Source organism: Parasteatoda tepidariorum, chromosome 3 (assembly GCF_043381705.1).
Source record: "Parasteatoda tepidariorum isolate YZ-2023 chromosome 3, CAS_Ptep_4.0, whole genome shotgun sequence".
Taxonomy (NCBI): Eukaryota; Metazoa; Arthropoda; class Arachnida; order Araneae; family Theridiidae; genus Parasteatoda; species Parasteatoda tepidariorum.
Window position 1 is genome coordinate 15,830,166 of NC_092206.1, and position 18,378 is coordinate 15,848,543.

Consider the following 18,378-nt stretch of genomic DNA (forward strand, 5'->3'; position numbering starts at 1 on the left):
TATATATATATATATAAAGCATAAATTACGAGAAATACCGAAAAGTTTTTTTTTTTAATTTTCAAATAATACGGTTGTAAAAAGACTTACAAATTGGTTACTCATCGCTTGAATATTTAAATACTTTTTTTTAATTTTTATTTCTATCTTTTAGAAGATTTTATAATGGAATAAAGAATAAAATCCCTGGAAATTCAAGTTCTTTTAACTTCTTAATGCTCTTGATTAAAGATATAAAACTATAGTATGTCTACTTTTTTGGTTGCATTTGCGTTTTATTCACAATGTCTAGCTTAATTTTCATACATAGAGCACAATATATTTTTTCTTCGTTAGGATATACATAGATACTGGAAAATTCTTTATTTTTTATTAATTTCTTATTTTATAATTTAATTTATACTTTATTCTTTTAAAAAAAAGAAGTTGGAATATTTTCTTATCTGATTTGAAATACATTTTTGGAAATGGTGTGGTTTAACTTCTGCTGCAAAATTCTCAAATCTGTCAAGTAATGAAAAGTTCAAATCTTAGAGAGTCGTACTCTCTTATACCATTTTTATTTTAGTTTTCAGATAGTACTATTAAAAATTATTGCTGAATTTATCTTTGTTATACGTCCATTTACAAGCGTACACTGTAAAAAATTTCGTATCAAATTACGGTAAAAAGTCCCGGCATTGCGGGTGAATCATCTGCAAAATCTATTTTGATTAAAATCCATTTTTACAGTAAGACATTTTACCGTAATATTTATTCAATTCGAATTATTCAATGATTTTACTATCATAATTTCTGTAAAAATTTCAGTATCTCAGATTGCTTGTTCCTGTAAAAATGAATTTTACTGTAAAAAGTATCAGCAATCTGAGTGAACTAATTATTTTCTACAGTGTAATTTAAATATTTCTTTTACAGTGTAACTAGTTTTATACACTTTTCTAAGAATAACTAATTTCTTGCAGTGACATTTTTTATATTGTAACTAATAACAGAATGTTATTTATAGCTTAAACAAGTTCTTCAAAATTAAGAAGCATTGGATCTTCAAAGAACAATTGAAATCACATTGGATATGCCTCAGATGAAGTTCCTCTAGTCAAAATTTATGATACTTATTTTAGTATGTGTTCATTTTAAATGACAATAAATTCATTATAAAATCTTAATAATTGAAATATGTTTTTATTTGTGATATTTAAGACATCTTTGTATTAGATACATTCATACAATGCAACGTGTATAGGTAACGAATTTTAATGATTTAAAATTTCAATAATTTACATTTTGGTTGCATTTACAGATGGGACACCGGGGTATCGTATAAATATTTTTCACTCTCTAATACACACATAATACTTAAGCAAATTTATATAATAATATTTACATGTAATTACAAAAATACATTTTGGTATATTTTAATTATGATAAACGATGTAATACTTACTAAAAAATATCTGATAAATTCTAATCTGGTAAATTATATTTCTTCTAAAACAGAAAAACTAAAAGAATAGTTAGAATTTTTTTTCATTTACATTTATAAATTTATCAGTAATTTATTTTGCAAATTAAAGAAACTTGAATGATTAATTACTGTTTATCTTAAATCTAAATAATAAGAAATAAGTGCTAATTTGAAATTTTTTATCTTTAACGCAAAAGGGGAGATGGGTGCTGTATTTCATAACCAAACATTTTTAAACTGCTAAATTCAATATTTTTCTCCTATTTTGACCTAAATTAATACAAAAGATGAAAAAAAAATTACAAATATGCTTAATAAGGGGTTCGTAAAAGGGGTTATGTATCATATACAAAAATTATATGTTATTTTTTTTTAAAAAAATAATTTGCTTAAAGAAAATATTTTCTTCTTAAAAATTTAAAATTATTATAAAAATAGTAATAAATTTAAAGATTCCGTATCCTTACTCGTTGATTAGATGCCTCTTTTTCCCTGTTTTGTTTGTTATAGTAACTCTTTTTCATCTCTATGGACACTACTGAATCAAAGCTTAATCTCATACACACTAAAAAGAGAAAGAAAAAGAAAGATCGGTTTGCAGATATTTGCAGGATAGAGAAATAAGCCGAACTAAGAAAGCATATTCAAAAAAGTGGAGTAAATTCTGAACAATGCATGTAAGAATGCATTGAACGAAATGAAGAATGAAATGAACGCTAATTTTTCTGCACCTTCATAACAATCATTTCAAGAAAAAAAATCTGAATTTAAATCGATAAAAAATATGAATAAAACTAATTATTTCTCGAGATTAAATGCATATATTACATTTAACACCGTTTTACATTAACAGCATGCTTAGTGATTAAGCTTCAAAGTAATTGAAAATAATGAACTTTATTAGTGAAGTAAATAAAGGTCTCATTTAAATAAATCTTGATCTGTAGGCGACAGTTTAAAATTCCTAAGAGTCTTTTTTTAAGGTTAATAGGACGTTATATAATAATTATGCATATTCTTTTCAGCACTTTGCTTTTAATACATCAAGAGAAATATTTATTTATCAGTTTGAAGAACTGATGTAATTAATTATTAATGCTCTGTTTGCAAGGTTGTGACAACGCGTGTTTTTGCTAGAAACTTTAAAAAATTAGATATGGGGGTTCTGCATAAAATATGAAATCTCAGAACAGAGAGCAGCAACAGCAAAAAATTTTATGTATATTTTTATACAAAAATAAAATTTTTTGGCTCTCACAATCAGCTGTACAGGACCTCAAAATAAAAGTGCTTAAAATAAAGAACGGGCCAACCTGACTAACTTTTGATCTAATGATGGGATCTTCACGTTCTAGGACTCAGTCTTAATGACTGGAGGGGGTGAATTCAAATATGCAAATTTATTAGAGCAGACGATATTTTAAGTTATGAAATCAGACACAAAACTTATTTGCACTGATTGATATGACTAATATGCCACTCCTGCTTTATGTTGTTTTGAACATTTTAAAAGTGCCATCTACAGGTTTTAACGAAAACTAGAACATTTCGCTTTTTGTACCGAAATTTTCAGAATTTCGTTAATCGAGTATGATAATTAGAAATCATCTCAAGATTATTATGATATTTTTCATATTTTTTTTAAATTCGCGATATTTACTTGGAACCAGTTTAACACATAAATATAACAGCCATGTTTTCCAAAAAAAAAATCTATACTTGTCTAGAAATATTTATAGAGCGTGTCAATAAAATGATTCGAAGCAAAGAAATGTAAAAGAAATTTGCAAATATTTAATTATTGATGAAAAAGGTGCAATTATTTAGTTACTAAGTTATAACATTTGATTACTCATTTAATTATTTTTACAGTTTAGTTACGAACGTATTGCAATTTTAATGCGGGAATAGTACAGTTATTTCATTGCTTATTTATTTTTTTCAATAGAGTTTTATTAATATTGGTGGAAAATTTGTAAATTTTTTGTAATATTTTGAATCGGAGGATTTAATTGAAACAGGTACCAATTGGAAAAATTAACAATCGTACACATGTATCATACACAAACACGCATTTATGCATAGTGTAGAGTGCGCAAAATAAAAAACGAAACACCCTGAGTAACTTTTGATCAATTGATCAGATTTTTATGTACTAGGACTCAATTTTAGTGGCACCAGCGCCTGACCTTAAATATGCTAATTAATAAATTAATGCAGACGATAATTTAAGAGACGAGGTTGGACACACAAATGTACTTTTTTTGACTGAATCAGATTCTAGAAGAATTCTAGAAGGATTCTAGAAGAGTGAGGGTTGTCGCAGACGAGAAAATATGGACCCGATAGTTTGGACAGGAGAGCAGTCGAAAATTTGGACCCCTTAATGTTAATTTTACTTTTAGCGTATTTTGTGATAACTCGAGAACTTAAGCGATATTTCTAAAACTTTTCAAAAAATGTTTGCGCAAAATTATAAAATTCGTTTATTTACAGATAATTTCATTCAAAAAAATTTTTTTTAACGAGGTTGATGGTAGAAAACCATCAAAATTAGTTTAATTGATTATTGAATTTTAGATTTGTTTTTAATGACCAGCATTGAATTATTTCTTGCTGTCTCCCAAGAATAAAATATATTTTGGTGTCTTTGTTCCGCCCACCTTGGTAGTGATTCTTTAAATGTTGACAGTTTTTTTAAAAAAATTTTTGTGCTAATTTGTGACTTTTAATGTGTGTACATTTTTAATGTCATTTTGATAAGAATTCTAAAAATATATATTAAAGGTGATCCTTCTGGAACACTCTGTCAAAGCAACTTTCTTATTTACTAAAAAGAATGCATATGATGTAAAATTTTCAAGTAACTGTTACTATTACAATCATATTTATTCTAAATATACCATGCAATTATTAAAATGTAAGTTTACTGAGGAAAATGATTCGAAGAGGACCACCTTTTTTTTAAAAAAGAAAAAGATATTTAGTTTATCAGTTTCATATTATTACACGTAAATGTATCACAGCATTGATTATTTTTCGACAAAACTTTGGTTTTGTATATTTTGTACTACATTTGCTTGTATTTTTTTGTGCTCAAATGAAAAATGTATTTCTTATGATGCGCAGTAATTTTTAGATATTTAATTAAAAAAATAAAAATACAAAAATAATTAAATTTAGAAAAAAGGAATCATTCTTTCACTTGTCTAGAGATGCAAAAAAGAAAAAAGAAATTTACTAAAAGACTATTTTTCTTTTTGAGTATCGGATCATGATTAAAAAAGAAGGGTAAAATGGCAGTAGACTAAAGTATAAGGCGATAAAAATAAGAGACCATATTAAGCTTTATGTTTTTACGATTTTTAAAAGTCACTATTTTTATGAAAACAATCTTTTTTTACTTCATTTCTCATTAGTATATTTAAAAGATACATTAGGAGCGGTGATTACAAAGCACCATGTGAGCAATTATAGCAACTGTGTCTCATAAAACTAAAATTTCTATCTTAAACTGTTGTCAAGAAATTCAATTTCATTAGGTAAATTTAATTAATGTAGTATATGTATGAATATGTGTGTAGCCAAAGTATTTAATATTTATGTTTCATATTTAGTCGAAAAGAAACATTTTAAAATAATTATTTAAAATATATTATAAAATAAAGATAAGATGTTTTACATTTTGACTGATTTGACTGATAAAACACTTTATCATTAAATCCGAAGCACTGTGTGTACGCCATGTGTTAATTTTCTCATCATATAGATAATTTTCATGAACAAGATGATAATGTTTTGCATACATGTTGCGTTTCTAATATTGTATATAAAGAGAAATGCTGTGATTTAATCTTTTTTCGTACTCTGAGTAAGGAACGAGTCGAACAAAAATGTATATGCTAATCCTGCTGAGTTTGGTAATTGGGGCTTTAGCCGATGGTAAGTTAACTTGCATATTTGATTAAACTAATATAGATTTAGAAGTATAAAAAAGAATTAATTAAGCTGAGAAAATAATTATATTTTTCGGTAACTCTATTTTTTAACTGATTGTGTAAATGATAGATATTCCTATTTCGAGGGTTTTACAGTTATCTTATATTACCTTATTAAGCAACACTTTGTGATAAACACACTTATAGTGGTATCGAAACTCATTAACCGTTTTCCAATTGCGAAACAATAAATAAGTAATAATATTTTTATTATAAGCATTGAGTTAAAGAGTGCCCAATTAAAGGATCCAATTAGGCCAATGATTACAGCATTGCGGAAAAAAAAGTATGGTCAAAATCATCAGAATGTGGTAAAGTTTACCGTGTTTCTGGCTTTACTGGAATGCCAAAAAGCTCAGTAATTTTTACCGAAGTACTTTGGCAATGATTCGCTGGTAAAATTAATATTAAAATCTAGTTTTTGAATGTGTGATAAATTTTGATAATTTTATTATTATACCTTAAAGCATGGAACAAAATCAATTTATTCTGCCAATTTCACTTATCAGTTATGTATTTTTAAAATGTGTGGTAATTCGAACTATAATTTTGAGAATCAAAATGTCCGGCAAACCGATGTCATATAAGCTGAAAAATTACCAAGTGTGTGATTTAAATACTTCATATTTTAGTTCTATTACCAGGTTCTTTTTTCTTTTATTTCATTTATTTGTTCTTTAATGTTATTACCATACTGTACTGTAATTTTTACAGAATTTGTTTCTCCGTGAAAATTCTAAACCTTTATGAGCCAATTACCAAACAATTTTTTCGGCAAAGTATATTTTTAAATATGATTTTTAGAAACGAAATCGAGGATGAAGTTTCAACGGTATCTGAGCAAAATAATAATGATTGAATTTCATCCCATATAAAAATGTGCTAAATTTGTGAAACCAAATCCGTGTTGAAACATTTCGAGATTTTTCAAATAAATACCTTTTAAATTTAAATGAACCAAATGTGAGGGACAAAATAATTTTACTAATCCTGGTATTTTAGTGCGTCCTCTCTTATGAAAAGAAATGAAATAATAAGTTGAAACGCATCAAATAAATTTTAATTATGAATTTCTTTAAAACCAGACTTCTGATCTATGTCTACGACTGTCGATTTCTCTAAATGAATTTCAGATGATTATAATATCACGTCAGTAAACAAACACCGTCATTGCATAAATTTGCTGTAAAATTGCTTAAATTAAAATGGATATAAGGTCATTCGCTAAAAAACTCGCAAACAAATTTTTATGATTTTGGACACTGTCTGCACTTGAGCGCAAAACGGTCAAATCGAAATCCCCATCTGATTACAAAGATTTTTTTTTCCAAAATGTGATGTTTTTTCCAAAATTATTAAAAATGTCTGAATTTTAGGCCATTGCATAAGAGTTGCTAATACTCTTCCAGATCTTTTCCCCAGAAAACTAAGCAATCTCATAAGTGCTTACAAAATAAAACAATCGGTTTCTATTTGATTATTGTATTAGATTAAGTGTTTTAAAAAAGTTTTAAACTATTTTTTTTCTTTCTTTAATTTAGAGTGCCNCACCGTCATTGCATAAATTTGCTGTAAAATTGCTTAAATTAAAATGGATATAAGGTCATTCGCTAAAAAACTCGTAAACAAATTTTTATGATTTTGGACACTGTCTGCACTTGAGCGCAAAACGGTCAAATCGAAATCCCCATCTGATTACAAAGATTTTTTTTCAAAATGTAATGTTTTTTCCAAAATTATTAAAAATGTCTGAATTTTGGGCCATTGCATAAGAGTTGCTCATACTCTTCCAGCTCTTTTTCTCAGAAAACTAAGCAATCTCATAAGTGCATATGAAATAAAACAATCGGTTTCTATTTGATTATTGTATTAGATTGAGTGTCTTAAAAAAGTTTTAAACTATTTTTTTTCCTTCTTTAATTAAGAGTGTCCTTCAAATTCTCACTTTAACGATTGTGGAAGCGCTTGCCCAATTACGTGTGAGAACTACAAGAACCCTCCAACCTTTTGCATTCGAATATGTGTAGATGGTTGCCATTGTGACGAAGATGAGGGATACGTTAAAACAAAAGATGGACGATGTGTTTTACCAGAAGATTGTGGACCAAATGGTTTGTAAAATATTTTACTTATTAATACGCTTAGTAGTTATAATTTTTGTATAAATTGATTTAAAGTGGGATATTAAATTTCAGAGCCTATGTTATTGCAGACTAATTGATTAATTGTTCAAATGAAGGGCAAAATTACTGAAAAGGAACATTTAGAGTTGTTTTTTTGTTTCAACAACTCCAATTTATGAAATTCCCCCCTCTCAATCGAAGGGAATGTAAAGTATTCCAAAATCATTGCTCTTTATACACATATATTTAGACTTCAAATTAGGACAAACAAGTACTAACGTTGGATGCCTCAATTTTAATCGAATGTAAAATTCTATGCAACGGAGAATCAATGTACTGTTTGTCTAAGATAGGTACTCTGCCTGCCTCAAAGTCTGTGGTAGTCTGCTATGGAAACAAGAGGAGGGCATTTTAGGGAGGTTAGCTTCGATGAAGAGATCTCCTTTTCTCTCGCCGAAACCAGTCCTAAGGAGGGACCCCGTGCCCCTACTTGAAATAATCATACCTCGTTACTATAGTCATTGCCACAGCTCCGGACGAATGTCTGGCAGAGTACCTATCTTAAACAAACAGTACAGCTTGAAAAAAAAGAGAAAAAAAAACTTTCATCAAAATTTGACAAAGCACTATTTAAGAAAACGTGATACATTGTTAGAAATTTCTCCTTAAAAAATGGCTTGATAACAATTTATTGAATGGTTATTTCACCATATTTAATCAAAACATTCAAATAACCATAAATGGTAACGAAACGTTTAAGTTTGAGAAAAACTTTTTATTAACTGCGTTCACCTAATATGGTTAAACGACCAGAATTTTATCGCACCAACTAGAATGACCAAATGAAGCTACTTAGTTCTTTGCAAATGCGTACATATCAGAGCCGAGCGGGCTAATCTGTCTATCTTATGACCGGCAGAACTGGAGTTCGAGTCCTAGTGTTGACACTACAGTATTTCCTCCATTCCCTTCAGCACACGAAGAATTTCCAGTATCCAGCACTCTCCAATGCCTATTTTCTTATTAAATTTTTTTTTTACGTTTTTTAAAATACCCTATCGTTTTGTGTTCATGGTTTTAGAACCATACATTTTGTAAATGGTTTCAAAACCATAAAGGAAAAAAAATGTTCCTTACCGTAAACTTAATCGGATGGACCGACAACTGCCAGTTATTTTATCATAATTTTAGAATGAAGATTTCAACAGTGTAGAAGCATCCAAATATGTTTAAATGCTAGAAGAAATAAGGAGGTAAAAGGTAATAGTCAGCAGCATCTAAGATTTCACAATAATCAAATCATCTTATAAGTTTTTAATTTCGACGTTCTTCAGAGTAAAAGAAACTGTTTCTTTACATTTTTAAGAAAAAAGTATAAACATTCATATACCTTATTTTCTTTGAGAATATTTTATATCTATATCCATTCATGTTCTTATTCCTTTCCTACCTGTTCCTATTATAATATTTCTTTTTTCGCCTCAATGTTATAAATCCACTGTTCTTTGATAAAAACAATTAAAAAAAGCTAATTAATAAAAAAGGCGAAACGAACTTAGAAAGAATTTCATTCAGTTTATGATACGAATTTGACATAATATACTCTTAAATAGTATATTTTATTAAATTTATTTAAAGCATTTTTTTTTTAAACTTCAACCACCTAACTGGTTTTTTGCAATGTAGAAAATAAAATTGCTAGTGTGTTTTATCGTTATTGAATTTATTTTTTTCAGCGAAACCCTTAAATACACCAAATACTTTTTCTTTCGTCTCATGGAAATTTAAATTTCAAAAAAATTGACTTGAAATTTTGCACTTTCCTCATATTTTACTTTTCCTTTAACTCCTCATTTCTTTCTTTGCATTTAAATTTGAAATATTATTTGCCACTTGAAATTGTTTAATATTTTTCTGGTCAATATCTTTTGTTTTTATAGTAACACATGAAATGTTACTTTTAAATGAAGATTTAAATATTTATGTGTTTTATGTAGATTTACGAAAAAATTATGCCTTTGAATATTTTTTATCTATGAAAAAATAATATCGTACAATATTTTTTACATAAATTTTAATACGACTCATCAGTGTCGTAATAACGAGTATTACTGTATAAAACAAGCAAAAATAACTCACTAAAATTTGAAATTTTTAATTTAGTACAATATTTTTGACATAATTTTTTTCTAATACGACTCATCAGTGTCGTAATAACGAGTATTACTGTATAAAACAAGCAAAAATAACTCACTAAAAATTGAAATTTTTAATTTTGTACAATATTTTTTACATAAATTTTTTTAATACGACTCATCACTATCATAATAACGAGTATTACTGTATAAAACAAGCAAAAATAACTCACTAAAAATTTAAATTTTTAACTTTTATACTTAATCAGTAAATTTATTCAATTTTTTAGATTCAGATGCAAATAATTGTTTGGCTCAGCCTGATGCAGGACTTTGTCGAGGAAGTTTCGAATCCTATTACTACGATCCAAAGAAAGGTGATTGCTTTCAGTTTATCTATGGAGGATGTGGAGGTAATAGTAACAGGTATTCTACGTACGACGAATGTAAAAGCGCATGTGCAGGTAAGTTTGAATTTAATATTATATAAGTTAAAAAATTGAGAAAATATGGAAAATAATTTTTAAAAAAATGACTAGAGAAGAAAAATTATTAAAACTATTTTTCAAAAGTATTTGAAAAAATATTTTTTATTTATTATTCAAAATATATATATATTTTAAAAATCCGCCGGCCAGGTGGCCATCCGCCGTGCCTGACTGCGAAGCCAATGGCTGCGGGTTCGAATCCCGCTCTGGGCATGGATGTTTCTCTCTGTGTTGTCCGCTGATGTGCGTGATGTGTGAATGTGGCCCGCCCTATGAACGGGTTTGTGGCAGTGTGGCGTGGGTAATGTTGTTCGCCTCCGTGACTTAGGTTCACAGGTGCCCACTGGGTAACGCTAAATGAGCAACACTTCCGGCATCTTCCGAGGTGAAGAACGAGAGTTCAGGTGCCTGCCGTTATTTAAAAAAAAATAAGTAAAAAATAAAAAAAAATATTAAAAATCCGGAAAAAAAAGTCTCTTTATCAGCTCACACGATTATATCAGCAAAAGGAGTGTTTTTTAATATTGTATCAATGTAGCCAAAGCAAAATACGAGTATATCAATACAATAGTGAGGAGCTTATGAACAGTTAATAAAACTTATTAATTTTCTTCGTTTTTCTCTCTCTTTCTTTTTGTCTTNGTTAAGAAAAACAATAAGTTTCATTTATTGCGCTTAAGCTGCAAGTAAACCGAACCCATTAGATAAGTTCAAAATGAAGAATAAAACAAAGAGAAATTAAAGACATATGAAAAAAGGGGGAAGTAATAAGTAAAAAAATAACAAACAACAGTTTAAAGAAAAAAAAAAATAAAAGAAGGGATAAAATTTTATTTAAAAAAGCGGGAAAAAAAAGCCGAAAAAAAAAGATGTAATCTTTTCATCAACCCACACGATTATATCCGTGAAACAGAGTGCTCTGTTTGCAGCACCGAGAGTCAGAGTGCAGCACCGAGACTCTGTTTGGATGCTAAAGTGCACTAGGAATTTAATTTTGCCGGAAATGCCAAGAGCCAATAAGGCACTCCAGTGCCGCTGAGGATTTTCTGGTATATATATATTTTCTGGAAAATCCGGTGTCTGGGCCGGGGATCGAACCCGCAGACTTGGGCTCAAGAGGCCGACCACAAACCAACTGCGCCACCCAGCCACCTGCATGCTTCTATTTAAAAGCGTGCACTGTAAAAAATTTCGGAGCAAATTACGGTATAAAGTACCGGTATTCTGGGTAAATCATCTGAAAAATCCCTTTTGATGTGAAATTTATTTTTACAGTAAAATATTTTACTGTAAAAATTTCAGCACCTTAGATTGTTTATACCTGTGAAAATGAATTTCACGGTAAAAAGTATCGGCAATCTGAGCACCGGTACTTTTAAATTTCTACAGTATAATTTGAATATTTTTTACAGGGTAACTAGTTTTTTGCACTTTTCCCAGAGTAACTATTTTTTTACAGTGAAATTTTTTACATTTTAACTAATAACAGAATGTTATTTATAGCTTAAACGGGCGACTTCTCTTCAAATTTCAGAAGCTTTGGATCCGAAAAGAACAATGGAAATAACATTGGATATGCCTTAGCTGAAGTTCCTCTAGTCAAAATTTTTATACTTATTTTAATATGTGTTCATTTTATACGACACAATAAATTCATAATAAAACCTTAATAATTGAAATGTGTTTTTATTTGTGCTATTTAAGACATCTTTGTATTAGATACATTTATACAATGCAACGAGTATATGCAACGAATTTTAATAATTTAAAATTTCAATAATTTACATTTTGGTTACATTTACAGATGGAACACCGGTGTGTCCCAAGAATATTTTTTTTATCACTCTAACACAAACATAATATTTACACAAATTTACATAATAATATTCAAATGTAATTGCAAAAATACATTTTGGTACTTTTTAATTATGAAAAACAGTCTAATAGTTACTAAAAAATATCTGGTGAATTGTAGTCTGGTAAATTGTAGTCCGGTGAATTATATTTCTTCTGAAATCTAAAAGAGTACTTAGAAATTTTTTCATTTATATTTATAAATTTATCTGTAATTGATTTTGCAAATTAAAGAAACTTCAATGATTAATTACTGTTTATCTAATATCTAAATAATAAGAAATAAGTACGAATTAGAAAATTTCTACCTTTAACGTAAAAGGGGAGATGGGTGCTGTATTTTATAACCAAACATTTTTATTATTTTCGGATTAGATACTTTCTATCTTAATAACTCAAAGGGTAGATAATAAATAGGTTCATTAACGCGTACTGTGATATTTTAAGTTAAGAAATCGGAGAAAAGGCAATTTTTTTAGAATAAAGGAGTTTATTAATTTATTTACTTTTTCTGAATGAATGAGATATGTGTACATGGACGTAATCCGTAATCTGGAAAATATGGGTCTCTCTTTACTTACAGGATTCAATGCCGCACATAAGGTGCAAAAAAAAATACACTTTACTTTTTTTATTACTGGTAAGATTGTTATATTTACAGTTCCAGTAATTACAATCAAATAATAAATAATTAAATAATAAATAATTAAATAATTAAATAATTAAATATTAAATAATTAAATAATAAATAATTAAATAGTAACTAATTAAATAATAAATTAAATAATAAATAATTCAATAGCAACTAATTAAATAATAATTAAATAAAAATTATTTAAATAATTTATTGTAATTATACTGGGTGAAAAGTGAACTTGAAATATTTTCGGATTTTCACGAGTTAATATCCATTTTACTTTTTTGCGTGTTATATTAATAGTGCATCTGATATTAATAAAAAAAATTTAACAAGATTGAAAAAATCATAAGCTCATAGATATATTTTATCAGAACAGGAAGCAGCAACAGCAAAAATGGAACATTATATATTTATCTGTATAATAATAGAAATTTTCAGCTTTTACAATCAGCTGTAACTGTATGGCTTTCAGTACAGTACGGAAAAATAAAACGAGACTCCTGATTAACTTTTGATCTATTGATTGGATTATTAAACACTTTCTCTCTTAATAGTTCAAAATGTACGGAATAAATAGGATAATTAATGACGATTGTGACATTTTAAGCTATGAAATCAGGAAAAATATGCTTTTTTTTAAAAAATAAATGTGCTTATTAATTAATTTGTTTTTTTCTGAGTGACTCGGATCTAAACACATGTGAGAAATCACTAAACTGGAAGATATGGATCTCTATTTACTTATTCTAATGTCTCATAAATTATTATAAATATACTGAATGAGAGGTACACTTGAAATATTTATGGACCGTTGTGAGTTAATAATAAATTTATTTTTTACGTGTTATGTCATACTTTTAAAATTAATTAAAAAAGAGTTTTGAGCAGAATTGAAAACTCACATATTCACATATATTTTTATTCTTATCATTTAATAAAAAACGATTAAAAAACCGATGAGATGTGAGATAAATTTTTCACATCATTTCACATTAAATTAACTTTCAGTCTCCTTAAAATATTTAGTTTGAAATGAAAGACTACATAGTCGATTGATGCATTCTGAAAACTGATTTCCTCATTGATTATAACTTTATTTATTGCTTTATTTAATAATATCTAAACAATGCAGTCGTTTCTGTAGTTCGGCTAAATAAAACTTTGGTTCAAGAAATTTTTGCATATTTTTGTTTTCATTTTTTTCTAGAGAATTTCAAAAATATATGTTAAAGACCGTTTTTACTGAACATTCTAAATTTATAATGTTGCATATCCTTTTTTTCCCTATCTGCTTCTGATTTGAAAACGTGTTTCTATAGATGAAATAGGCTATTTTTTTTAAAAAAAGCAACATTATTTATTGTATTAGTTTTTTATTTCCAAAAAATATAATTCCACGTAAGCAAACTCACAATTGCTTATGTAAACTATAGACATTTTCTAATTCATTGCGTCACCCCCTCCTTTATCGATATTTGTTCAAAATTTTTTTTAATGTTAATTCCTTAGACTCAGAAAAATTATATGTCAAGGACCGTCTTTACAGAGCACCATGTATATAACTTTGCAGATTATTTTTTTTATCTGTTGCTGATTTCAAAACTTGTCTTAACTTGCTTTTAAAGAAACATTGCTGTTTTTTTTATTCCCAAAAATATTCTTTTGCATAAGCAATGTTATAATATTTTTTATGTAAGCTATAGACATTTTCTAACTAATTGCGTCACCCTTTTATTGATATTTGCTTTAAAAAGCATATGCTAATTCCTTAAATTCAAGAAAATATATGTTAAGGACCGTCTTTACAGAGCACCAGGGTTATAAATTTGCAGATTATTTTCTCTATCTGTTGCTGACTTGAAAACGTGTATCTGAGAGTAACAAGACCAAGGAGTTTTTTTTTCTAAAAGAAACATCGCCGTTTTTTTTATTTCGAAAAATATTATTTTGCCTAAGCATTGTTATAATTTTTTTATGTAAACTGCAGACATTTTCTAATTCATTGCTTCACTCTTTTACTAATGTCTGCTTAAAAAAATATGCTAAATCATTATATTAAATAAAATGTATGTTAAGGATAGTGTTTACGGAACACCATGTTTATAGCTTTGCAGATTACTTTTTCCTACCTGCTGCTGATTTGAAAACAAGTATATTAAGGTAAGAAGACGAGTTTTTTTTGTTGTTGCCTTTAGTTTTTTTCTTTTTCATCGCTATTTTTGTTTTTATGCACAAAAATATTAGTTTGCGAAAACAATGTCACATTTTTTTCTGTAAGCATTTAACGTAAACTACCGACTCATTGCATCACCTCTTATTGCTATTTATTTTATTATCATTTTTCCTGAGAATCATCTGAAATTTTCATCTGAATCATGTTGACTGACGAGAAATGTTACGGAAACATTATCATGAAATGATCAGACTATTATTTGTAAAGTAATTAAGTTAGATAAATTTGATTCTACACTGAGCCACATACTAACCCTTTTTTCGAAAAACATTGCTTTCATATCCAAAGTTCTCATGCCCTCGCTGGCAACGATAAGATTCAAGACACGTGTAATATTCTGTTTAAATTGTAGAATGGGTTTGTAAAGGTGAGCATATTTTTTATACTCTTAAGGTATCTGACTACCTTCGGGACAAAATTNCCTTTACCCATTTCAATAAATTCATCAAAATAAATAACAAATTTTTTTGAAAGAAATCAAAAAATTTCTTCAAAACAAATCAAAATCAAGATATAGAAAGTACGCTTCAAATGTAAACAAACTATCAGAAAATATGCTAACTTTTCATGTTACCCACAAACACTAACCACGAAACGTAAAATATAATAAAAATATAATTCAGATTATTAGCCGTGAGTTAGAGCTTTTAAAAATTAAATATCTAAAAAAAATAAACACACAAATAGAAATGGAACCGAAACTATTACCTACTACCGGCTTCATTTTTGTAATTTCCGGTAAGTTGGACAGCTGTCATCTGTTACTAAAATAGCTATAACTAAAGTTCTGCTTGACGTGCGATCAAAAACAAAACAGTTTTGAAAACTAGAAAAATTGGGCATTATTATAAAGCAATAAAATAAAAAAGTGATTTTTTGTGAAAATCCTCTTTTTTAAGGTAGTCGGAAGCTCGAATAAATAAAATGCTACATAAAGTCTGTTTTTTCTTTAAAAATATTTTTTTTAAGAAGTTCTCATTTATTTTTTAAAAAATCTATATTGAAAAAAGAAAATGTGTAGTTTTTGTAAAATAATATTAGTTAAAAACTTATTGATGTTTGAAGGAGTGTAAAAATGGTGAGAATATGTTTTGAACTTCTTTTTTAAAAAAAATTATAATATTCTAATTAATAGTATAATTATCTTCTGGTAGAAGGGCCTCTAAATCCTGTTCACTGCGGCGCTAGACAGCGTTGTTAAAGCCAGTTTCTTTAACACGAAATTACTTCTAAATAATAATATTTTTAAAATATATAGATCAAACTAGCCTTTTAATTCTTTCCTGGATGTTTGTTGCATTATCAAAATGTTACAGCAATCTAAAACCAGATTTTTTGTTTTGTTGCTTCATTTCATTAACTCTTTCAGTACCGGCAGTTGATGAAATAAGCACTCCCCTATAGCCTCAAACTCCAAATTTATACGCCCAAATACGAGAGTTCCGCATTAAGATATTATACGTGTGATCTTGGGCCGCTGAAATCAGAAAAACTCGTTCCATACATGATGTCGTGGGCCGCGAAGGGAGAATTGTGTGATCATATAAATGTGATTACGATCTTGAAGGGGTTAAAATTTATGGAATCAAGACAGGATTTATGCATAAAATCAAGAATATAAATATTTAAAATTAGCAATCTCTTCTTCTATAATGAATAAATCGTCGGCGAGTATTGGGCACTTTATAACAGAATATGAGCAGTGAGGCGCTGCTCATATCCTGTTATAAAGTGCCAAGTTGAAAATAAATAAATAAGTTGTATTTTTGCATGTTCTAGTATAAGAATTTATCATACATTTCGAAATGCTTACATTGTGAAACAAAGATTTGTTTTACTTTTATGTTAAATAACCACACCGATGTAAAAACAATTTATGAAATAATACTGGACGAGTTTATTGAGTTTGACGAGATTATTTGTCAGACGAGTATACGGGATGATTTTATACGGACGAGTTATTTTGTCATATTGTAATATTAGCTGAAATATAAAATTTTATTGCTTAGGTACGCTAACAGGGATTTCCTTTGTTTCGTCAATACTAAGATAATTTTTTTTTTTTGCAAACGTTTCATTGATTATGATTCAGTTTAACTACTTTAATATTACCTCCTAATAAAATGGTTATAGGATAAGAGTATAGTTCTAAAAATAGTTGCTTATTGCCTGATAAAAAATAAATTATTAATGACTAAATTGTTTAATGATATAAACTTCTCTGAAAACCATATTTTATATTTTTATGAGTTCTTCATTTCCTTACTAATACATTGCAATAGAATATTTAATTCATAAAATCTATTATCCGTTAGGTGGCGTTGATTGCTTGTGAATCATGGCACAAAATCTCGTTTTCACGTTCGATTTCAGTTTCTTTAATAGCTTGTAATCTAAAAGCCTACATTTTTCTTGTAGCTAACGACAACCATTTTATTACAAATGTAGTTAACTGCAACTACCTATTTTTTTAAAAATTATTAAGTACTAATTGCTTTCGAAATGTAGTCACCACTTCACTACTTTTAAGGGACAAACTTTTTGCAGGAGAACTTAATTTATAACAATGTTTAAAGTGGATTTGAATGGAAAACAAAAAAACACGATCAAAACGTTTATTTATGCTAACTTGAGCTAGTTAATAATTCTAAATCATTTTTTACTAATTTAATTTTTGAACCTTTAACATTTTATGCCTTTCTTGGCAGCGATTATTTAATTTAAGAAATGGTAGGAAGTTATCTGATTTTTGCAATTTTGTTTAATGTTTTCCTCTAAGGAATCGAAATTTACAGAGGAATATATGTTTCCTTTCTTTGGAATTACACCAAGTATTCTTTTAGAATTATCTGATTGAAAACTTCATTTGCTTCAAAAATATAAAATTATGAAAAATAATCCAAATATGATGAATATTTTTGAACTTTTCAATTAGGTAGTATCTTACCGCTTCAGTTTCTTGGTATCTATATTATATAAAACGCTAATACGTACGTATGTATGTATGTATCAATGAAACGGATGATATTTCTTTTCTCGCGCTGGCAACAGTTTTCATTTTTAATCGATTGCATTCGGTGCGCAAGAGCACGTAGTGAGCAACCAGATAACAATAACCAGAGTGAGCATTATCAGGTTGTTCAATTCAGATTCATGCTCAAAATATTGCGGCTTATTTAATTTAAACTCAATTAGGAATTAATTAATTAATTGAAGTGAGAATGCTTTAAAAGGCCGCTGTTGAATTGATATTTTTCTACTGGGAGCTACCTAAACGTCTAAAAAACGTTTAAGTGTTTGTATTGAATGCATTGAATTTTTTTATATTTCGCGTTTATTTATGCATTGAATTTTCACGCTTTAAAATGCAGAATATTAGTGAAGCAATATTTGATAATTTATTTTGCTAATATGTTTCTTATTTAGCTAATGTTTTGAT

General features: G+C 28.0%; 1 protein-coding gene across 1 annotated transcript; it reads left to right on the forward strand.

Moving 5' to 3' along the window:
* The first annotated feature begins 5,265 nt into the window (after nucleotides 1-5,265).
* LOC107436454 (kunitz-type serine protease inhibitor A-like) lies at nucleotides 5,266-11,891 on the forward strand. The gene is made up of 4 exons (XM_016048184.4): nucleotides 5,266-5,410; nucleotides 7,392-7,577; nucleotides 10,015-10,188; nucleotides 11,716-11,891. Exons 1-4 carry the CDS (start codon nucleotides 5,362-5,364, stop codon nucleotides 11,718-11,720), a joined length of 414 nt encoding a protein of 137 aa, XP_015903670.2. The 5' UTR covers nucleotides 5,266-5,361; the 3' UTR covers nucleotides 11,721-11,891.
* The last annotated feature ends 6,487 nt before the right edge of the window (nucleotides 11,892-18,378 follow it).

Bases quoted from the DNA above. Each gene is read 5' to 3' on its own strand.
- LOC107436454 (XM_016048184.4), top strand. From the start codon at position 5,362: ATGTATATGCTAATCCTGCTGAGTTTGGTAATTGGGGCTTTAGCCGAT. The intron at 5,411-7,391 runs GTAAGTTAACTT...TCTTTAATTAAG, and splicing joins AATTGGGGCTTTAGCCGATG to AGTGTCCTTCAAATTCTCAC. The intron at 7,578-10,014 runs GTTTGTAAAATA...TCAATTTTTTAG, and splicing joins AGAAGATTGTGGACCAAATG to ATTCAGATGCAAATAATTGT.